This window comes from Rhinopithecus bieti, unplaced genomic scaffold (assembly GCF_001698545.2).
Source record: "Rhinopithecus bieti isolate Rb0 unplaced genomic scaffold, ASM169854v2 scaffold_36004, whole genome shotgun sequence".
NCBI classification, from domain to species: Eukaryota; Metazoa; Chordata; class Mammalia; order Primates; family Cercopithecidae; genus Rhinopithecus; species Rhinopithecus bieti.
The window spans coordinates 431,195-451,878 of NW_016815976.1; the positions used below are offsets into that span (position 1 = coordinate 431,195).

General features: G+C 42.4%; 1 protein-coding gene across 1 annotated transcript; it reads left to right on the forward strand.

Annotated features, from left to right (window-relative positions):
* The first annotated feature begins 5,095 nt into the window (after window positions 1-5,095).
* On the forward strand, window positions 5,096-15,622 carry ACOD1 (aconitate decarboxylase 1). The gene is given in 6 exon segments (XM_017854226.1): window positions 5,096-5,130; window positions 9,375-9,536; window positions 10,476-10,565; window positions 12,184-12,213; window positions 12,216-12,397; window positions 14,647-15,622. Coding segments are annotated over 6 exon segments (1,452 nt in total). The 5' UTR covers window positions 5,096-5,118.
* Window positions 15,623-20,684: the final 5,062 nt, after the last annotated feature.

Consider the following 20,684-nt stretch of genomic DNA (forward strand, 5'->3'; position numbering starts at 1 on the left):
AGAGGTTGCAGTGAGCCGAGATCGTGCCACTCCACTCCAGCCTGGGTGACAGATCAAGACTTCATCTCAAAAATAAAATAAAATAAAAAATAAATCCCCCTGACACATTTCTGTTGGGGATGAAGAGGGGTTAAATTTATTCATGTGTTAATATGACTGACTAATTGAAAGCATCAGGTTTGCATTAATTTATTCAACATTTACTGAGCACCTCCTATGTGTGGAGCCCTATGTGAGACCCTGGGATATTGTGATCAACAGGGTAGATCAGTTCCCTGCCTAAAAAGAATGTTCCTGTCTAACAAAGGGTACAAAGAGGGGAACCTTATATCCCATGAGAACATACAGGTAGGGCACATAACCTAAACTTAGGATGTTGTGGAGGGCTCTTGGATGTAGTTCTTCTTCTTCTTCTTTTTTTTTTTTTTTCTTGTGGAGACAGTGTTCCTGGACCAAACTGAGGGTCAGGCTGCTTATTCTCATGGCCCAATAATGAGATGCAGATGAACTGGGAAAGAAGAGAGATTTTTATTTCTGTAACCAGTTATAGGGAGAAGGCCTGGAAGTCACCACCAGATCAACTCAAAATTACAAAGTTTTCCAGAGCTTATATACCTTCTAAGCAATATGCCTGTGTGTAAGTGTGCATTCATCTACAGACATACATGATTAACTTCTTGTAATCTATAACTAAGATCTGAGTTCTGAAGACCTTCCTCTGGAGCCTCAGTAAATTTACTTAATCTAAATGCGTTCAGGTGCTGGAGTGACTACTCTTATTTTGTCTCATGGAGACAAGATCATGGAGGTCTGAAGAGTTCCTCTAGTCCCCAAACCTCCACAAACAAGCTTTATTGGGGACCCAATAAAACTTGTTTAATCCTAAATGGGTCCTGTTAAGAATTCCTTCATTATTTTGTCATGCTTTAAAACCTGGGAAAGGCCTAGACAAAACTCTTGGTGGGCTTTTGTTGCATTCTAGCTTTTGTACAAGGGCACTGGCTCTACAGCTTTTAATGTTTAATCTAACCACTCAGTCAGTGCTGGAACAGTTGTTATGGAGGCCTGGGTTAGTGAGACCTGACCTGCCACAATGGAGTCTCATTATGCTGCCCAGGCTGGTCTCAAATTCCTGGGCTCAAGTGACTCTCCTGCCTTAGCCTCCCAAAGTGCTGTGATTACAAGCATGAGCCCAGCCCTGGATGTAACTTCCTAAAGTAAAAAGTGTGCAAAACTTTAGACAGGGTTTTCTCAACTTTGGTGCTATTAACATTTTGGGCCTGGTAATTATTTTGTTGTTGGGGTTGTATTGTACATGGTAGAATGTTTAGCAACATACCTGGACTCTACCCATAAAATGCCACAATTTGGTGACAACCAAAATATCTCCAGATATGGCCCAATGTCCTCTGGGAACAAACTCATCCCCAGTTAAGACCACTGGCTTAGAAGAAAGATAAGGAGAGGGAAGTTGTAGCATGAAGGAGAAGAAAAAGGTAGAAGGGTGGGGAGAGAAGATATAAGAAGTAAAAGGGAATCACTGCTACAAAGGTCCCTTAGGCAATAAAAATCATGGCCCCATCATGGGTGGTGGGCGGCAGATGCTAAGCTTGATATGAGCATGAAGAGATAACTACAGTCTTATAAGGGCCCTTATAAGTCATATTATCAGCTTGGAGCTTTATTAACTATCTACGGCTATGTGTGATGGTTAATTTTATGTGTCAACTTAACTGGGCCACATGGTGCCCAGATAGCTGGTCCAACATCACTCTGGGTGTTTCTGTGAGAAGGTCTAACATTTAAATCATAGATTGAGTTACACAGATTTTCCTCCCTAATGTGAATGGGCTTCATAATCAGTTGAAGGCCTGAATAAAACAAAAAGACAGAACCATCCCAGGATAAGAGGGAATTCCTCCTACCCATTGTTTGTGAGCTGATACAAGGGTTTTTTCCTTCCTTTAGAGTCAAACGGAAACATCTACTCTTTCTGGGTCTCAAGCCTGCCAGTATTTGGACTATAACTACATCATTGACTCTCCTGGTTCTCAGGCCTTCAGACGTGGACTGGCACTCCACTGGTGTCCAGCTTGCTTGTAATATGCATACACACACATATACACACCCCACAGACACATTCTGTTGGTTCTGTTCCTCTGGAGAATGCTAATACACTGTGTAACAAATTATCTCAAAATTTCTCCTTTTAAAACAACAAAACTTCACTATCTCAACTCTTCAAGTTTCTAAGGGTCAGGAATCCTGCAGCAGCTTAGCTGGGTGACTCGTTGGGGATCTCTCATGAAGTTGGAGTCAAGCTGCCACCAAGGCTGCAGTCTCTGAAGACTTGACTTCCTATAGAAAGATTAACAAGAGCCTTTCATTCCTCCCTATGTGGGCCTCTCCATAGGACTCACAATATTGCTTCCTCCAGGGTGGAGTGATCAAAGAGAAGACCTGCATTTAAACACAATAGCTCTGTCTTCTATTTAGACTTAGAAGCAAAAGGCAACAGGATATCTTCAATTGTTTCTGACTAAAGAGTTGCTATCAATATACAATTTATTAAGGGAAAGTGACTCTGATTACAAAGGGTCTTAGTCTTTGAGCTGATCACAGTTACATAAAAATACTAAGTAAATAATTAAACTACCAAGTAATTGAACTAATTCTTTTTCTGAATGCAACAGTGGCAAAACTGGAGGCCCAGAGAAACTAAATGATGGAACTTCCATTAAAGCTCAAGGGACTTGATAAAGCTCATCATTCCTTTGGGAAGCCTTTCCATGTGAGATGGTCGAGCCCATCACAGTCCATTCTTCACTTTCACGTAACAGTGATCTGAGGAGCCTCAACTCCAAACCTCACTCTCAACTTGAAAATATATATATATATCATATATATATAAAATAAAGATCATCTGAAATGGCATCTTGATGCACAAAAGAACCATCTATGTCAACACAGAGCCTAGGTCTGGGTTTCCCCAGTGTGCAGCATGATTGGGAAACCCACTTGAGGTAGCAGTTGGCTAATGAGTAGACTTCAAACATCCCTAAGTGCCCATCCTTCTGCATTCTTCTTCTGTACACCCAAGTATGTACAATCACACCCCGATTTCCATTGACTCTTCATTAACTACTTAGGATAACCAAAAAGCACCTACATTCCCCTAGTTGCTGCTGGTCTCTTCTCCCTCTGACTGGCACCCTGAGCTTCTCTCACCAGCTCTTTCTACTCCACGCATTGTCAACTTCCTCTGCTTTCATTTCCCAAAACATGGTTAACACTGGGTTGTAGTATGTAACAAATTTTCCTAAAGACATAAGAATAGCATCAGGGAATTATTATGCTGAAAAATAAACTTCAAATTACGTGTTTGATCTCGTAGCTCTTTAAATCTGTCTGCCTATGTCCTTTCATGAAGGGTTTCCTGCTGGCCACCTCCCCCTGGAGTTCCTAGCCTATAGCCATCATACCACCCCAACCAATCCATGGGGGTTCCCACTGACCCTGCTCTTAGCCCCGTCTCCAGAGCCCTAACATTCTTTCTCTACAGGCTTCGACCAACACAAGCACAATTACCTAACCTCATCTCGCAGAGCGATCTCCTGCCCACAAGAAAGATGGACTTTTGCATTTTTACACGGAGCATTTTAACTCCTTTGTCCCAAACTCTTCTGTAATAGGATTGAAATGGAACCTCAAGGCTCATGGAGATTTCCTCCATAATTTAAATGCAGTCTTCTCCAAAGACAAATTCTGCCACCATATCTAGAACAAGTTCACATTTGAAATCACTTGTTTTTGGTACCCACTGTACCTGCAAACCAATTGGATAGGACTAGGCAATCCAGGGGAAGTGGCAATTGCCCAGAGGAGCAGAGTTAATTCCAGGCAAGCCATATCATAGTGATTGATTATAGGCAAAGAGGCCTGGACAAGCTGTGTTGAAGCAGACTCCAGCAATAGCAGGATGGCAGGGAGGAAGGCACTATATTCCAGAAACCAGGCAGAGGACCAAGAACCAGAGATGTTCAAATATGAAAAGAGCAGTTCAGGAATGAGCAAGGGTACAAGCTGGGGAAACGTGTCATTAACCCCCAGTGCCCTTCCAGGTTCTTAATCTCAGTTGCCAGAAACTTCTGGTCAGCACATTTGTCCCTAGACAATGGTGACCAACAGGGTAAAGTGGAAGGGGAAAATGGGAGTGTACCTTAAATATTGCACATGCCACATTTTACCTAACTGATCCAAAATTTGAGGGCATTTTATTGTTTTCTTTTTTCTTTTCTTTTTTTTTTTTTTTTTTTTTTTTTTTTTTTTTTTTTTTGAGAGAGGGTCACGCTCTGTCACCCAAGCTGGAGTGCAGTCATGTGATCATAGCTCACTGCAGCCTCAATCCCCTGGGCTCAAGTGATCCCCCTGCTTCAGCCTCCCAAGTAGTTATGACTACAGGCACACGCCACTGCACCTGCTATTTTTTTTTTTTTTTAATTTATTTTAGAGACAAGGTCTTGTTTTGTTGCCCAGGCTGGTCTCAAACTCCTGGCCTCAAGTAATCCTCCCACCTTGGCCTCCCAAAGCACTAGGATTATGGGCGTGAGCCAATGCACATGGCCATGTTTCCAGTTTTTGATCTTATAAGCAAGGGTATGAATTTTGTTTGTGTGCAGGTGGAGTTTTTTTCCCCTAAAATTTTCCATACATCCATACTTACTTCCTTAGGATACATTTTGAGAATTAGAATACCTACTTAAAAGAGTGTAGATATTCTTCTAGTATTGACATAAGCTATGTAGGCACAAAAGGCAATCCTAGTTTTACTATAAATTTACTTTTTCTGATGCCTGTGAGGAATCATATGATCAAGATTACTGTGCATCCTAGCCTCACTGAATTCTTCATCCACGGAAGAGTTAAACAGTCCCTTAAAGGGGAAGTTAAAGTGAGTCTAGTCAGGAGGTGTTGAAATGATAGAAATTCTAGGGTTAGAACAAAATGAAAGGAAATGGGTTTGAGAGGAGCAAAGGGTATAAAGGCAGTCAGACATCCAGCAAACAAATTACTCCTCTGGTTCACTCCTCCTGAACTGAACTTCCTCTTTACAACAAAATGATGCTCAAGGTATTGCGACATTTTATGTGACTTACTTAAATTGCTTTTCTAGCAGACTTCTTCCTTTCTCAGTTGCCCTCTTCTTTTAAGAACTACCTGCCTCTGCTTTAACTTTTCTTATACCTGTGGGCTTCCTAATTAACTGCATGGTGGCTTTCATTACTGTTTTACAAATGAGATACATGATTCTATTGTATGAAGTTAGGAAGGGGATGAATCACAACAAGTTCATTGAATTTTCACCCCCTAGTTTTATGTGTCCATTATGACACTGCCAGATTGTGTTTCTGTTAATCTATTTACTGTCACCACCTTCTGTAGAAGATAAGAGGGTCATGCTTTGTACCCAAGCTGGAGTGCAGTCATGTGATCACGCTTTTTGAGGCAGGAATGATCCAATATTGACTTGGCATTCTTGAGAGCTTAGAACAGTGCTGGACTCATAGTAAGAACGGTGGCTCACACCTGTAATCCCAGCACTTTGGGAGGCTGAGGTGGGCAGATCATGAGGTCAGGAGATTGAGACCATGCTCACTAACTTGGTGAAACCCCGTCTCCACTAAAAATACAAAAAAATTAGCTGGGCGTGGTGGTGGGCACCTGTAGTCCCAACTACTGGGGAGGCTGAGGCAGGAGAATGGTGTGAACCTGGGAGGCGGAGCTTGCAGTGAGCCGAGATCTTGCCATTGCACTCCAGCCTGGGCGACAGAATGAGACTGTCTAAACCAAAAAAAAAAAAAAAGAACTTGTGAAATTGATTTGTTAAATGGCTTTATGTTATGCCTTAACTTGTACATTAATAATCACTGTATCTAACTAAAAAGAGATGCAAATGCCATAAGAAGGTCAAGCAGATCAGAAAGATATTTTAGAAATAGATGAATGCAAGGCCCACTGACAGCTGACCAGCTGTGTGTTTATTTCCCTCACATTTCACTCCTTCATGGGCCAGGGAGAGCCATGTGTTCTTTGGCACACAGGGTGCTGCTCAGGACTTCCAGGGGATTCCAAGTGCTCCACCTTCCTGTATCACCAGCAGCACGGTCTCATATGGATGGACAGTGCAATTACCTCCAGGGCTCCATGTCACCACCCCACCTCCTTCACCTCCTCCCCAGTCTCACATTCCTCCATAAGACACCCCTGGGTCAGATCTAGCCCTGAAGAGATGATCAATTACTACATGCCCCCAACTGTGGGACTTGTGGGGGTTGGAAGAGAGGTTTAAAAGAGGTAGTTTTGCTTAGAGTCAGGGATCTGATCAATATTTGAAACTCTTAAGTTTAAACCCTTTCTGCCTCTCTCCCTCTGCCCCTAAAAATATTTTAACTCAAATTTCTAGCAGCGTGAAAATCAACATGATTGTTATTCTTCCACCCTAATCTGAAACCTTTGTGCCAGCATCCTTTTCTCTACCAGCCATCTTCTCTCCTGCTTTTTCCCACCCCAAACCCCCCTCCACCTTTCTATTAAAGCTCTCAGAGACGTAAAAAGTAGCCCATCCTTTTGAAAATGGCAAGTGTTCCTTGACTTGATAAATCTGACTTGAGACTCTGTAAATGGGACTAGTCAGTGGCCAGGTTGAAGGACGTTCAGCTAGGCATGGGTTCCATCTCTGTAGCTCTGTCCTGGCACTGAGCTCAGTATCAGAGAACCCCAGATACCCCAGGTCCCCTAATTCAGTAGCCCCTCACCTTACAGTTAAGATTTAAAAGTGAAGTATCTGATGTTGAGATAGACAAATAAAGTTGTGCAATGATGTAGTAACCAGAGCAAGAAAGGGAAGCAATCCAACATTCACTAGGTGGGGAGCAGATAGTGAAACCTGACTTAAGAGTGGATGTTTTTAACTCTACATAATAAATGCTCTCTTGCGAAAATGTGTAGAAAACAAAATAACTGTCTATGTATTGAAGAATTTGAATTTTAAAGGAACTGCAGAGTACTTCACTGCTTATGAAAGTCAAGTTTCATAGCTTATGGATAGAAGCAGAATGAGCTTCTCCAGTAGGATGAACACAGACACTTCATACTCAACAAGTTTACACTGAGCCCATCATCACTGCTTGGAAGGCTGCTCCTCTTCCTGTGTTCTCTCTCTTGGCCAATGACACTGCCATTTCCCCATCCAAAACCTGGGCTACTGCAGCAGTCCTTTCACTGCCCCTGTCTACCCATCTCCAATCCATTCTCTATACAATTGCCTATAGGAATCTTTCCAAAACATTAGTTCTGACCATAACTCTACTTTTCTTTTTTTTTTTTTTTTTGAGGCGGAGTCTCACTCTGTCGCCCGGACTGGAGTGCAGTGGCCAGATCTCAGCTCACTGCAAGCTCCACCTCCCGGGTTTAGGCCATTCTCCTGCCTCAGCCTCCAGAGTAGCTGGGACTACAGGCGCCCGCCACCTCGCCCGGCTAGTTTTGTATTTTAGTGGAGACGGGGTTTCACCGTGTTAGCCAGGATGGTCTCGATCTCCTGACCTCATGATCCACCCGTCTCGGCCTCCCAAAGCGCTGGGATTACAGGCTTGAGCCACCGCGCCCGGCCAACTCTACTTTTCTTAAGATAGCACTTCGGCTCCCCATTGACATCACAGTCTTTAGCGTGACGTAATGTTCATCATTCGGTCATAAGCTGGAAATCCATTCTCCCTGTCCCCTCTGTCTCCTGTATTCAACTCCGCAGCTGAAGGGAGACAAACTCCCTCCACTCTCTCGCACCTCCCAGCCTTGGCCCTCACTTCCACTTCTACCTTTACCCTCCATTCTCATCACCCTGCGCTATTATCTGATGACTACTCTTACGTTTTCATAACCAGATCAAGTATTAATGTCTCCACCAACAGGGAAGAGCAGGCAGTGGTTCTTAAGTCACATATGTAATTTAAAATTTTCTAGTATTTAAATTTTAGAAAATGTTTACAAGAAACTGATCAATTAATAACATGTTTTATTTATACCGTATCCCATATATTATTGATATGTTGATATCAATATATTGAATATGTTTCTATTAAGACGAGAGGAATCTCATTCTGTTGCCCAGGCTGGAGTGCAGTGGCATGATCTCGGCTCACTGCAACCTCCGCCTCCCAGGTTCAAGCGATTTTCCCACCTCAGTCTCTTGAGTAGCTGGGATTACAGGTACCCACCATCACACCTGGCTAATTTTTGTATTTTTAGTAGAGATGGGATTTTGCCACATTGGCCAGACTGATCTTCAATTGCTGACCTCAAGTGATCCATCCGCCTCAGTCTCCCAAAGTGCTGGGATTACAGGCATGAGCCACTGCACCTGGTCAATGAATTGAGTGTTGATTCAGCATGTAGTCAATATGTTTAAATTATTGAGATGCTTTATATCCTTTTTTCCTACTAAGCCTTCAAAATTCAGTCTTTATTTTACTCTTATGACACATCTCAATTTGCTGCATTACAAGTGCTCAGTAGCCACATTGGAGAGTAGCTGCCATATTGGACTTAAGAGCACCAGAACACTTGAGAGCCTCCTAGAGATCCTAATGAAAACAGAATCCTGAGCTATGCTTCCAGCGGTTCCATTTCTGGGGAGAGTCTAATTTTGGTAGTCTAGAGTGGGGACCAGAAAAGTTCATTTTCAGCAAGAACCCCAGGTGGTTCTGAGGTACATGTTCATCGGACCATTTTGGACTTGATAGCTAGATGCCCTGATTGTGGAGTTAGACCTATAGGGGCTTCTGCTCAGATTCCACCATTTAAAAGCTGTGAAAATTAGGGACTTTAGTTTTCTAGGTCTCAGTCTCCTCACCTGCAAAAATAACTACCTGGAGACTTGTGGGTATTAAAAGGGTATATTTGAGGCATTCAGCACAGTGCCTGGCAGGTATCTCATAATAGCAGCTGTGCACTGCACCCACAGAAATCCCTATTACACAGTCAAGGTGTCCCTTGCATCCTCCTCCCACAACTCTCTGTGCTTCCCCCACCACGATCCATCACGCAATGCTGTGTCCTGTACTTGCTATGCTGCCCCTCAACTCGACTGAGGAGAGAAACTGGCTGCTGTGTGCTCCCACATCCCTCTGCCTCACACATAATAGATGCTTAGTACACATCTTTTTTTTTTTTTAGAAATTAAACTAAATCTGATCAACTGGGTTTCTTGTAGTGGAGCAAAACTCTTTACACAAAAGTGCCTCAAGGTTTTTTATAGAACAGAAGTGTGTAAGTACAGAGTGTGGTGTAGCCCTGTCCTAACACTCTTCCCTTTAAAGTCTGTCACAGAAAGCTTTGCCACAACTATCCATGGCTTGAAAGCGGGACACCTGACAGATCGCATTATTCAGAGGAGCAAGAGGATGATTCTAGACACTCTGGGTGCTGGGTTCCTGGGAACCAGTACGGAAGTGTTTCACAAAGCCAGCCAATATAGCAAGGTAAGAAGGTCAAAGTCTATGTTAGAGATAAAACCCAGCGCATATATATGTGTTACATTTAATCTATACTTCTTTTTATAGACAGCACTTGATGTACATAGCACTGTTTTATATCATTTTAATAATTTTCTATGTTCCATTATTTGAGTTTTAATAGTCATCCATATTCTTTACTAAGTCACTGTCTTAAAACCATACACAGTCAGGCACAATGGCTCACGCCTATAATCCCAGCACTTCCAGAGGCCAAGGTGGGCAGACTGCTTGAGCCTCGGAATTTAATACCAGCCTGGGCAACATGGCAAAGCCCCATCTCTATAAAAACAAAAACAAAACATACAAATTAGCCAGGTGTGATAGCACACGCCTATAGTCCCAGCTACTCGGGAGGCTGAGAGGTGGGAGGATCATTCGAGCCCGAGAGGTTGGGGTTACAGTAAGTCAAGATCATGCCACTGCACTCCAGCCAAGGCAACAGAGCAAGATCATATCTTAAAAACAAACAAACAAAATCATACACTAGTAATATCTCACAGTTTATTATTCTTATTCTCTGGAGAAAAGCCTGGTCAAGTACTCTGAGCAGAGTAGGGACGTATGTGAGAGCTCCTGCTCTCCGTAGGGTGTATTTGAGATAGACGGTTAGTCCATCTCTCCTGGTATTAACCCCAACGAGTAAATAAGAGTAACTTCAGATGTCCTTCCCTCGAGTACTTCCGGATCATGATCTGGGATGAAGCAACATCTCCTCTCCATTTCATGGAGGAAAGTTGTGTATTCTACAAGGATGAGAGGAATTCAATAACTAGGGCTTCTATCTGTGGCAAAGGTTCAAGTAAGAACCATGAATAATGCTTCCAAAGATGAAGAATAACTCTTGAAATGGTGACTTGGTATACTGTATTCACACTATCACTGGTTGATTTGCTTTTGTTCCAGATCTACAGTTCCAACATAACCAGCACTGTTTGGGGTCGGCCAGACATCAGGCTTCCACCTACATATGCTGCTTTTGTGAACGGTGTGGCTGTAAGGAGGTTTACACATCTTTTCAACTATTAGATAATCACAATAATTTTAGAGTTGGGAAATATCTCAGAAATTGCCCAAATTCTATATTTTACAGATGAAAGAACTGAAAGTCAGAGAGATAAAGTGGCTTACCCTCTCCCCTATGTAGTAATTCGGTTTTCATGTTTTTACAGTAAATTGATGCTTTTCAAACAGATTGTATAGTAGAGGAAAAAAGATGGAAGGATTTAGATAAAAACACTCTAAGGTATCCCAGTTCGAAACCTTGAATATAAATAGCAAAAAATACAAAACCCAACATCCAGACCAAATTTCTTCTCAGTTTTTCCTGTTTGGGGCCAGTTTCTCTCCAGTAATGTGCTTTTTATTCATTCATTCATTCATCCATTCAACAGATAGTTATTGAGAAAGGAACAATAGCCATATAGTGTCTGTATTTTCTGAACCAAAAATCTATACTTCTCATCTGACGGATGATTTTATGCTTTTCTGTGTGTCAGGGGAAGTATTCTACAAGATGTAACTTGGAAATGGACATGTTGGGATTTTTGAGATATTTTTATGATTTATGGGGACAATAGCTCAGGAGATTGAAAGTTAAAGCCAATGGTGCATTCCAAAGTAATGTCCTGAAAACAGTGGGAAATGCACCAGAGACAGCAAATAGATATGAAAATCTATTTTTAAATGAACTTCTGGTTATTACTGTTTTAATATAAGGAAAAAGAAAATGGCTGGGAGAAAGAGGAATAAAATCTTAAAGCAGAAAATAATGATTTTTAAATATATAGCTGAAAAGTTAATCTGGATTTGAGAGTTCTTGTGCTATTCTTACAACTTCTCTAAAAGTTTGAAATTAGTTCATAATAAAAGGTACAAAACATATGGCCTCATATGGAATAAATGACATTAAACTCGCAGTGCAACTTATTTAAAGGGTGGAGGAGGAAGGAATTGCCAGCCACCTGATTCTGAAGCTTTGTTTTTAAAGGGGATTATAGATCTTTCCAGGGGCCATGGCAGAGGGACCTTAGGCCACCAGGGCAAGACCCAAGCTCCTTGGGGCTCACAAGCCGCTCTCCAAGGTACTCCCCTCCTCTGGCAGAGGAACAGCATTTCCCACGGGCCGGCCACGTGACTAATAATCACTGCCAGGCCAAATGCGGTGGCTCACGCCTGTAATCCCAACACTTTGGGAGGCTGAGGTGGGCGGATAACAAGGTCAGGAGTTCAAGTCCACCCTGGCCAACATGGTGAAACCCCGTCTCTACTAAAAATACAAAAATTAGCCAGGGCAGTGGTGGGCACCTGTTATTCCAGCTGCTCCAGAGGCTGAGGCAGGAGAATTGCTTGAACCTGGGAGGTAGATGTTGCAGTGAGCCAAGATCATGGCACTGCACTCCAACCTGGGTGACAGAGCGAGACTCCATCTCAAAAAAAAAAGAAAAAAAGAAAAAATCACAGACAGTTCTCAGATTTTCTTTTCTGAGAATCAGATCAAAAGAATCTCACATAAAACAAGGTTATTACTAAACTAAGTCCTTAGTGTTCCAAACGCCATTGCAGTAAGGGGAAATTTAAGGTTTTTTGTCGCTGTTTGTGTCTGTTTACACAGATTCACTCCATGGATTTTGATGACACGTGGCACCCTGCCACCCTGCCACCCACCCTTCTGGGGCTGTCCTTCCTGTCCTCACAGCTTTAGCAGAAGCCCTGCCAAGGAGTCCAAAGTTTTCTGGCCTTGACCTGCTGCTGGCTTTCAATGTTGGTATTGAAGTGCAAGGCTGATTACTGCATTTTGCCAAGGAGGCCAATGACATACCAAAGAGGTATGGACAGAATTTACCCCATCAAAAGGTAGTCACATCCCCTTCACCTGTCAATCATTATCTCTGTAGAGCTTTCTGACTTAGAGGCCAGCTCAGGGGAAGATGTTAACATTAGCACAGGTAGATAAGTCAATACACCAGTCACATACGAAACCCTCTATCCACATTTAAAGAAGTGACTTCGAGAGCGCAACCTGGACCATGAGATAAATTGGGCCTCTTGTCGCAAGGTGATTCATGTCATTCTGGCGTTCATGGGTGTACTGAGTATTCCTTATTTCATCCTCAGAGCAGAATCTATTCTGAGACTGGCTAGCGTCCCTCAGACTAATGAGGACATTCAGAATATCCTTACCCTGACTGTTCATCCTGTAGATAAAAAATGGTCAAATGTCGGCCACATCATATGGCTCAGTCTCAGATTTATGTTGCCACTTGGCCAGCCTGCTAGGAGAGAAGTAAATTGAAATACTGGGTAGTGAAGTTTCACAGTTTCTTCAAGGCCCACAGTTCTGATAGTTACTTAGGTAAGATTTCAGCAATCAATAGCTGTTGCCTTTCTGGCAATAACTGTAATGGTACCATTTATAAAGAACTCACTATGTGCTACACACTATCGTGTGGGGAAAAGAAAGAGAGATCAGCCTGTTACTGTGTCTATATATGAAGGAAGTAGACTAAGAGACTCCATTTTAGTTCTGTATTTGAAATGCTGTTAATCTGTGACCCTACCCCCCAACCTTGTCCTTGCAAGAAATATGTGCTTGGTGGCTGACTCAAGGTTTATGATTATTGGGGCCTGTGGCAGGATGCTGTCTTTGTTAACAAGTACCTGAAGGGGCCAGCTTGCTGGGGCTTAAAAATCCTGGCCGCGTCCCTGGGCGAATGCGAACATCCTCCGGGGGGTAAAACCCTTGTGTGCTTTGTTTACTGGAGCAAGGGGGAGAAACCGTGCCTTTAGGGGGAATAAGGTGGGGACTTGTGGAAGCCAATAATGCTAAAAGGGCTTATTGGAGATGTTCGCCATTATGCATCTCAAGGCACAGCATTTTGTTCCTTTTAAACTATTTCATGATTACAAGGATTTTTGCTTCATGATGTCTTACTGCTGATTTCCTCCCTACAATGATCCTATTGTCCAGCCACTCCTTATCTTTTTATGGCTAAAGATAATTGACTCCAATAAATACTTAAGGGAACTCAGAGGCCGCGTGCCCCGGTTGTGGGTCCTCTGTAAGCACCAGCCACCGGTCCCCCTGGGCCCCACTTTCCTTCTCTATACTTGTCTCTGCTGTCTTATTTGTTTCTCAAGGTCTCTCGCTTCCACCGTAACGAGCAAGTGTGGAGGGGCAGGCCACCCCTTCACTATCGTAAACATGTTAATTTATTCAAAGCTCCTAAAACTCTAAGAGGTAAACGCTATTATTATCACCATTTTGTTTTATTTTATTTTATTTTTTGAGATGGAGTCTCACTCTGTTGCCAGGCTAGAGTGCAGTGGTGTGATCTCAGCTCACTGCAACCTCCGCCTCGCGGGTTCAAGTGATTCTCCTGCCTCAGCCTCCCAAGTAGCTGGGACTACAGGCATGCACCACCACCCCCAGCTAATTTTTGTATTTTTAATAGAGATAGGGTTTCATCATGTTGACCAGGATAGTCTCGAGCTCTTGACCTTGTGATCTGCCCACCTCGGCCTCCCAAAGTGCTGGCATTACAGGCATGAGCCATCGTGCCTGGCCTTATTATTATTATTTTTTATTATTATATTTTTTGAGACAGTCTCACTCTCTCACCCAGGCTGGAGTGCAGCAGCATGATCTCAGCTCACTGCAGCCTCTGCCTCTCAGGTTCAAGTGATTCTCCTGCCTCAGCCTCCCAAGTAGCTGGGACTGCAGGCACCCACCACCATGTCCCGCAAATTTTTGTATTTTTAGTAGAGTCAGTGTTTCGCCATGTTGGCCAGGCTAATGTCGAACTCCTGACCCCAGATGACCCTCCCACCTTAGCCTCCCAAAGTCCTGCGATTATAGGCATGAGCCATTGCACCTGACCTATCACCATTTTGTGTAAGAAAAAATCTACAGAGAAGTTGAATAACTTTCCCCAGATCACATAGCTAATAAAGTAATGGAGCTGAGATCTGAACCTGGACAGTGTGACTCCATTATCAATGCTCTTGATGACTATGCTATCCTGCCTCCTGGTGATTAAGGTTTGTACATTTCCAACTGTGCTTCTTTGCTTTTCAGATTCCATCCCCCTTCCGTGGTAGGAACATTGGGTAGTGCTGCTGCTGCATCCAAGTTTTTAGGACTTAGCTCGACAAAGTGCCAAGAAGCCCTGGCCATTGCTGTTTCCCATGCTGGGGCACCCATGGCCAATGCTGCCACTCAGACCAAGCCCCTCCACATTGGCAATGCTGCCAAGCATGGGATAGAAGCTGCATTTCTGGCAATACTAGGTCTCCAAGGAAACAAGCAGGTCTTGGACTTGGAGGCAGGATTTGGGGCCTTTTATGCCAACTATTCCCCAAAAGTTCTTCCAAATCTAGATTCCTACAGTTGGCTGCTGGACCAGCAGGATGTGGCCTTTAAGCATTTTCCCGCACATTTATCTACCCACTGGGTGGCAGACGCAGCTGCATCTGTGAGAAAGAACCTTGTAGCAGAGACAGACCTGCTTCCAATTGACTACATTAAGAGAATTGTGCTCAGGATACCAAATGTCCAGTATGTAAACAGGCCCTTTCCAGACTCAGAGCATGAAGCCCGTCATTCATTCCAGTATGTGGCCTGTGCCATGCTGCTTGATGGTGGCATCACTGTCGCCTCATTCCATGAATGCCAGATCAACAGACCACAGGTGAGAGAGCTGCTCAGTAAGGTGGAGCTGGAGTACCCTCCGGACAACTTGCCAAGCTTCAACACATTGTACTGTGAAATAAGTGTCACCCTCAAGGATGGAGCCACCTTCACACATCGCTCTGATACCTTCTATGGGCACTGGAGAAAACCAGTGAGCCAGGAGGACCTAGAGGAAAAGTTCAGAGCCAATGCCTCCAAGATGCTGTCCTGTGACATGGTGGAAAGCCTCATAAAGACAGTTGAAAATCTAGAAGACCTAGAAGACTGTTCTGTGTTAACTGCACTTCTCAAAGGACCCTCTCCACCAGAGGTGGCTTCAAACTCTTCAGCATATAATAATTCTATCACAAATCTCTCCTGAGGCTTACCAACATCTAAATGACTTTGCATTTGGGGAGATTCAATGATTTGGTTTATAAAGCAAGGGTCTGCTGCTTGGTTTGCCCAGGAAAAATGAACCAAGATGGAGAGAGTCCAGAAACAGAACTATATATATCTGGAAGGAGATTTCTCCTGTAAATTTTGCAGGACAGTTCCAATTACTTAAATCAAGAGAAACACACACACACAAAAATGAGTTTATAAGCATTCACGAGGGTGAAATTCAACTCACCTGTGATTTACTTATAAAATTAACCTTTTCATAGGAATTATGTGTGGACTTCATGAGCCCCAAGGCTTTAGAAGGATGTGAACCTGCATGTATATTTTCTGACAGTGGAGAGGGCTCTGGTGCATTGTGTCACCAACAGATCTCCTAGACCATGGCTTACTACCAAGCCCTCCACAGTGCAAGGGGTGCTACTGGGGAATGGATGGGTTTAAATCCTGCCTCTGCCATTTACTAGATGTAGCCTTGAGCATGTTACCATTATCCCTCTGCCTCAGTTTCCCTATTTGTCAAGCAGAAATAAAAAGCAGTCTGGAAAAATCACATTTTGGCTCTAGAACCTATGGTCTTAAGCACTACAATATATCACCTTTCAATACAAAAATATTTGAATCAGAGTTGCAATAAAGAATGAAAAGGAAAAAAGAAGTAAATATGTGAGTAATTATATAAATACTAAACTGTAGAAAATAATAGAAGTGTGATGGGGATTAAAAATGCAACACTAACAATCATAGTTAATGTGTTACAAATCCCTGGTATTGTTCAATAAAAGGGCAACGTATTAACTCTAGATATTGAATAATAAGTATGCTATATTAGTCCGGTCTCACACTGCTATAACAAACTGCCCAAGACTGGGTAATTTATAAAGGAAAGAGGTTTAATTGACTCACATTCCACATTACAGAGGAGGCCTCAAGAAACTTAGAATCACGCCGGAAGGAGAAGCAAACACGTCCTTCTTCACATGATGGCAAGAAGGAGAAGTGCTGAGCAGAAGGCAGGAAAGCTCCTTATAAACCATCAGATCTCAGAAGAACTCACTATCATAAGAATAGCAGCATGAAAGTAACTGGTACCATGGCTCAATTACCTCCGACCAGGTCTCTCCCACAACACATGGGGATTGTGGAAACTATAATTCAAGATGACATTTGGGTGGGGACACAGTCAAACCACATCATTCTGCCTCTGGCCCCTCCCAAATATCATGCCCTCACATTTCAAAGCACAATCGTGCCTTCCCTACAGTCCCTGAAAGTCTTAATTCCAGCATCAACCCAAAAGTCCAAGTCCAAAGTCTCATCTGAGACAAGGCAAGTCCCTTCTGCCTATGGACCTGTAAAATCAAAAGCAAGTTAGGTACTTCCTAGATACAATGGGGGTAAAAGCACTGGGTAAATACATCCATTCCAAATGGGAGAAATTGGCCAAAACAAAGGGGCTACAGCCCCCATGCAAGTCCAAAACCCAGCAGGGCAGTCAAATCTTAAAGCTCCAAAATGATATCCTTTGACTCCATGTCTCACATCCAGGTCATTCTGATACAAGAGGTGGGACTCCTATGGCCTTGGGCAGCTCTGCCTCTGTGATTTTGCAGGGTACAGCCCCCGCCCCGACTGCCAGCTTCCTTCACAGGCTGGCATTGAGTGTCCACAGCTTTTCCCAGCACACATTGCAAGCCGTCAGTGGATCTACCATTCTGGGGTCTGGAGGATAGTGGCCATCTTCTCACAGCTACACTAGGCGGTGCCCCAGTGGGGACTTCCTGTGGGGGCTCCAACCCCACATTTCCCTTCTGCACTGCTCTAGCAGAGGTTCTCCATGAGGTCTCCACCCCTGCAGCAAACTTCTGCCGGGACATCCAGGCATTTCCATACATCCTCTGAAATCTAGAAGGAGGTTCTCAAACCTCAATTCTCACTTGTGCACCCACAGGCTCAAAACCACATGGAAGCTGCCAAGGCTTGGGGCTTACACCCCTTGAAGCCATGGCCTGAGCTATACCTTGGCTCATTTTAGCCACATCTGGGATGCAGGGAACCAAGTAAGTCCTGAGACTGCAGAAAGCAGCAAGGCCATGGGCCCAGCTCATGAAACTATTTTTCTCTCCTAGGTCTCTGGGCCTGTGTTGGGAGGGGCTGCTGTGACGACTTCTCACATGCCCTGCAGACATTTTCCCCATTGTTTTGGTGATCAACATTTGGCTCCTTGTTACTTATGTGAATTTCTACTACTGGCTTGAATTTCTCCTCAGAAAAAGGGTTTTTCTCTTCTATCACATCATCAAGATGTAAATGTTCTGAACTTTTATGCTTTGCTTCTCTTTTAAACATAAGTTTTAATTCCAAACCACATCTTTGTGAATACATAAAATAGGATGATTTTAACAGCACCTAAGTCACCTCTTGAATGCTTTGCTGCTTAGAAATTTCTTCCACCAGATACCCTAAATCTTCTCTCAAGTTCAAAGTTCCATAGATCTTTATGGCAGGGGCAAAATGCCACCAGTCTTTTTGCTAAAACGTAGCAAGAGTCACCTTTATTCTAGTTCCCAAGAAGTTCCTCATCTCCATCTGAGACCTGGATTTCATTGTCTATATCACTATCAGTGTTTTGGTCAAAGTCATTCAACACGTCTCTGAGAAGTTCCAAATTTCCCATATCTTTCTATCTTCTGAGCCCTTCAGACTTATCCAACTTCTGCCTGTTACCCAGTTCCAAAGTTGCTTCCACATGTTGGGGTATCTTTATAGCAGTACTCCACTCCTAGTACCAATTTACTGTATTACTCCATTCTCACACAGCTATAAAGAACTACCCGAGACTGTGTAATTTATAAAGGAAAGGGGTTTAATTGACTCACAGTTCTGCATGGCTGGGGAGGCCTCAAGAAACTTACAATCATGGTGGATGGGGAAGCAAACATGTACATCTTCACATGATAGCAGGAAGGAGAAAAGCCAAGCAGAAGGGAGAAAAGCCCTTATAAAATCATCAGATCTCAGGAGAATGCACTAACTATCACGAGAACAGCAGCATGAAAGGCATTGGCATCATAATTCACTTATCTCCCACTGGGTCCCTCCCACAACACATGGGGATTATGGGAACTACAGTTCAAGATGAGATTTGGGTGGGGAACACAGCCAAATCATACTATATGCACACTGAAATTTCTAGGATAACCATTTGAGAACAGCAGTAGAATGTACCACTTCCAGGTTAATAGAAGGAGAAAAACTGAATTAGAAAAATATAATCTGGCCAGGCATAGTGGTTCATGCCTGTAATCCCAACACTCTGGGAGGCCAAGGCAGGAGAATTTCTTGAGCCCAGGAGTTTGATGAGACAGCCTGGGCAACATAGTGATACCTCATCTCTACAAAAAAATTTAAAAATTAGCCGAATATTGTGACACACACTTGTTGTCCCTGCTACTCAGGAGGCTGAAGTTGGAGGACTACTTGAGCCCCAGAGGCATAGGCTACAGTGAGCCAGGGCCATGCTACTGTACTCCAGCATGGGCAACACCTTGTCTCAAAAAAAAAATCCAAAGGAAGGCAAAAAATAAGGGGGAAAGAAACATAAAAAAGGACATATAAAAAGCACAATATAAAATGGTAGGAAAAAATTCAAATATATCTATAATTACAAAAGAGTAAATGGACTAAATGTTCCAGTTTAAAAAGACCAAGATTGCCTGAACATGTTTTTCAAATGTTTAACAACTTTATTGATGTTTAATTTACATATTTATTCATCCATTTTAAGTGTACAGTTCAGTAAGTTTTAGTAAATTTATAGAGTTGTGGATGTATCACCATAATTCAGTTTTGGAATACTTCTATTACTCCAGGAAATTTTCTCATATTATCTGGGATCAATCCCCATTCCTACCTCCAGCTCATAGTAACCAGTGATGTATCTCTATAATTTTGTTATTTCTAGACATTTCATACAAATCGAATAATATAATAAGCAGTCATATGTGTTTGCATTCTTTCACTGGCATAATGGTTTTGAGATTCTTCCACATGTGTGTCAGCACTTTTTTGTTTTTCATTGCTGGACAGCATTCCATTGTAGGGATATGCCAACGTTTGTTTACCATTCACTATTTAATAGACAGTTGGGTTGCTTCCAGTTTGGGCTATTATAAATAGTGTTTCTATGAGATTCCCATACAGGTCTTTGTGTGAACATATGCTTCCATTTCTTTTGGATAGATACCATTTCTTTTGGATAGGAGTGATTCTGGGTCACTGGGTAATTATATTTTTAACTTTATAAAGAACGATTTTCCAAAGTAGCTCTATCATGCTACATTTTCTCCAGCATTATATGAGGGTTCTGGTTTCTCCTCATCCTTACCAAATCTTAGAATTGTCAGTCATTTTTATTTCAGCCATTCTAGTGAGTGTGTAATGGTATCTCATTGTGGTTTTAATTTGCATTTCCCTAATGACTCAATCTCCTCCATTTTCCCAGTTCTTTTGATTGTGTTGTCTTCTTATGGTATGGACTTATACCTGGAATATATAAGAGCTCTTTATATATTCTGGGTATAAATCCTTTATCAGATACATGTTTTGTAAAAATTTTCTCCCACTCTGTGGTTTGTCTTCTCATTTTTTGTAAAAAATTTATCATTCTGGCTTTGGATGTCATCAGGAGACTTTCTAAAATCCAATTATATACTTTATACAAGACTAATAAAAAATACAGAAAGGTTGATGGTAAAAAGATGGGGGAAATACGGATAGAATATTAACAAAAGACAGCTGGACAAATAAATATTAGTATTGGACCAAGCATTACTATTTATAGTAATATAGTGACACTATTTAGTGTCACCACGTAATGATAAAAAATTCAAATCATTAGCTAACTAAAATAATCCTAAACTTACCTGCACCTAAATCATATTGAACTGCAAGGAGAAATAAATCAATCTACCACCATACTGAGATTTTTAACATTTTCTCCTATTAATTGATATTCAAGGAAACCAAAATAAATGGACTAC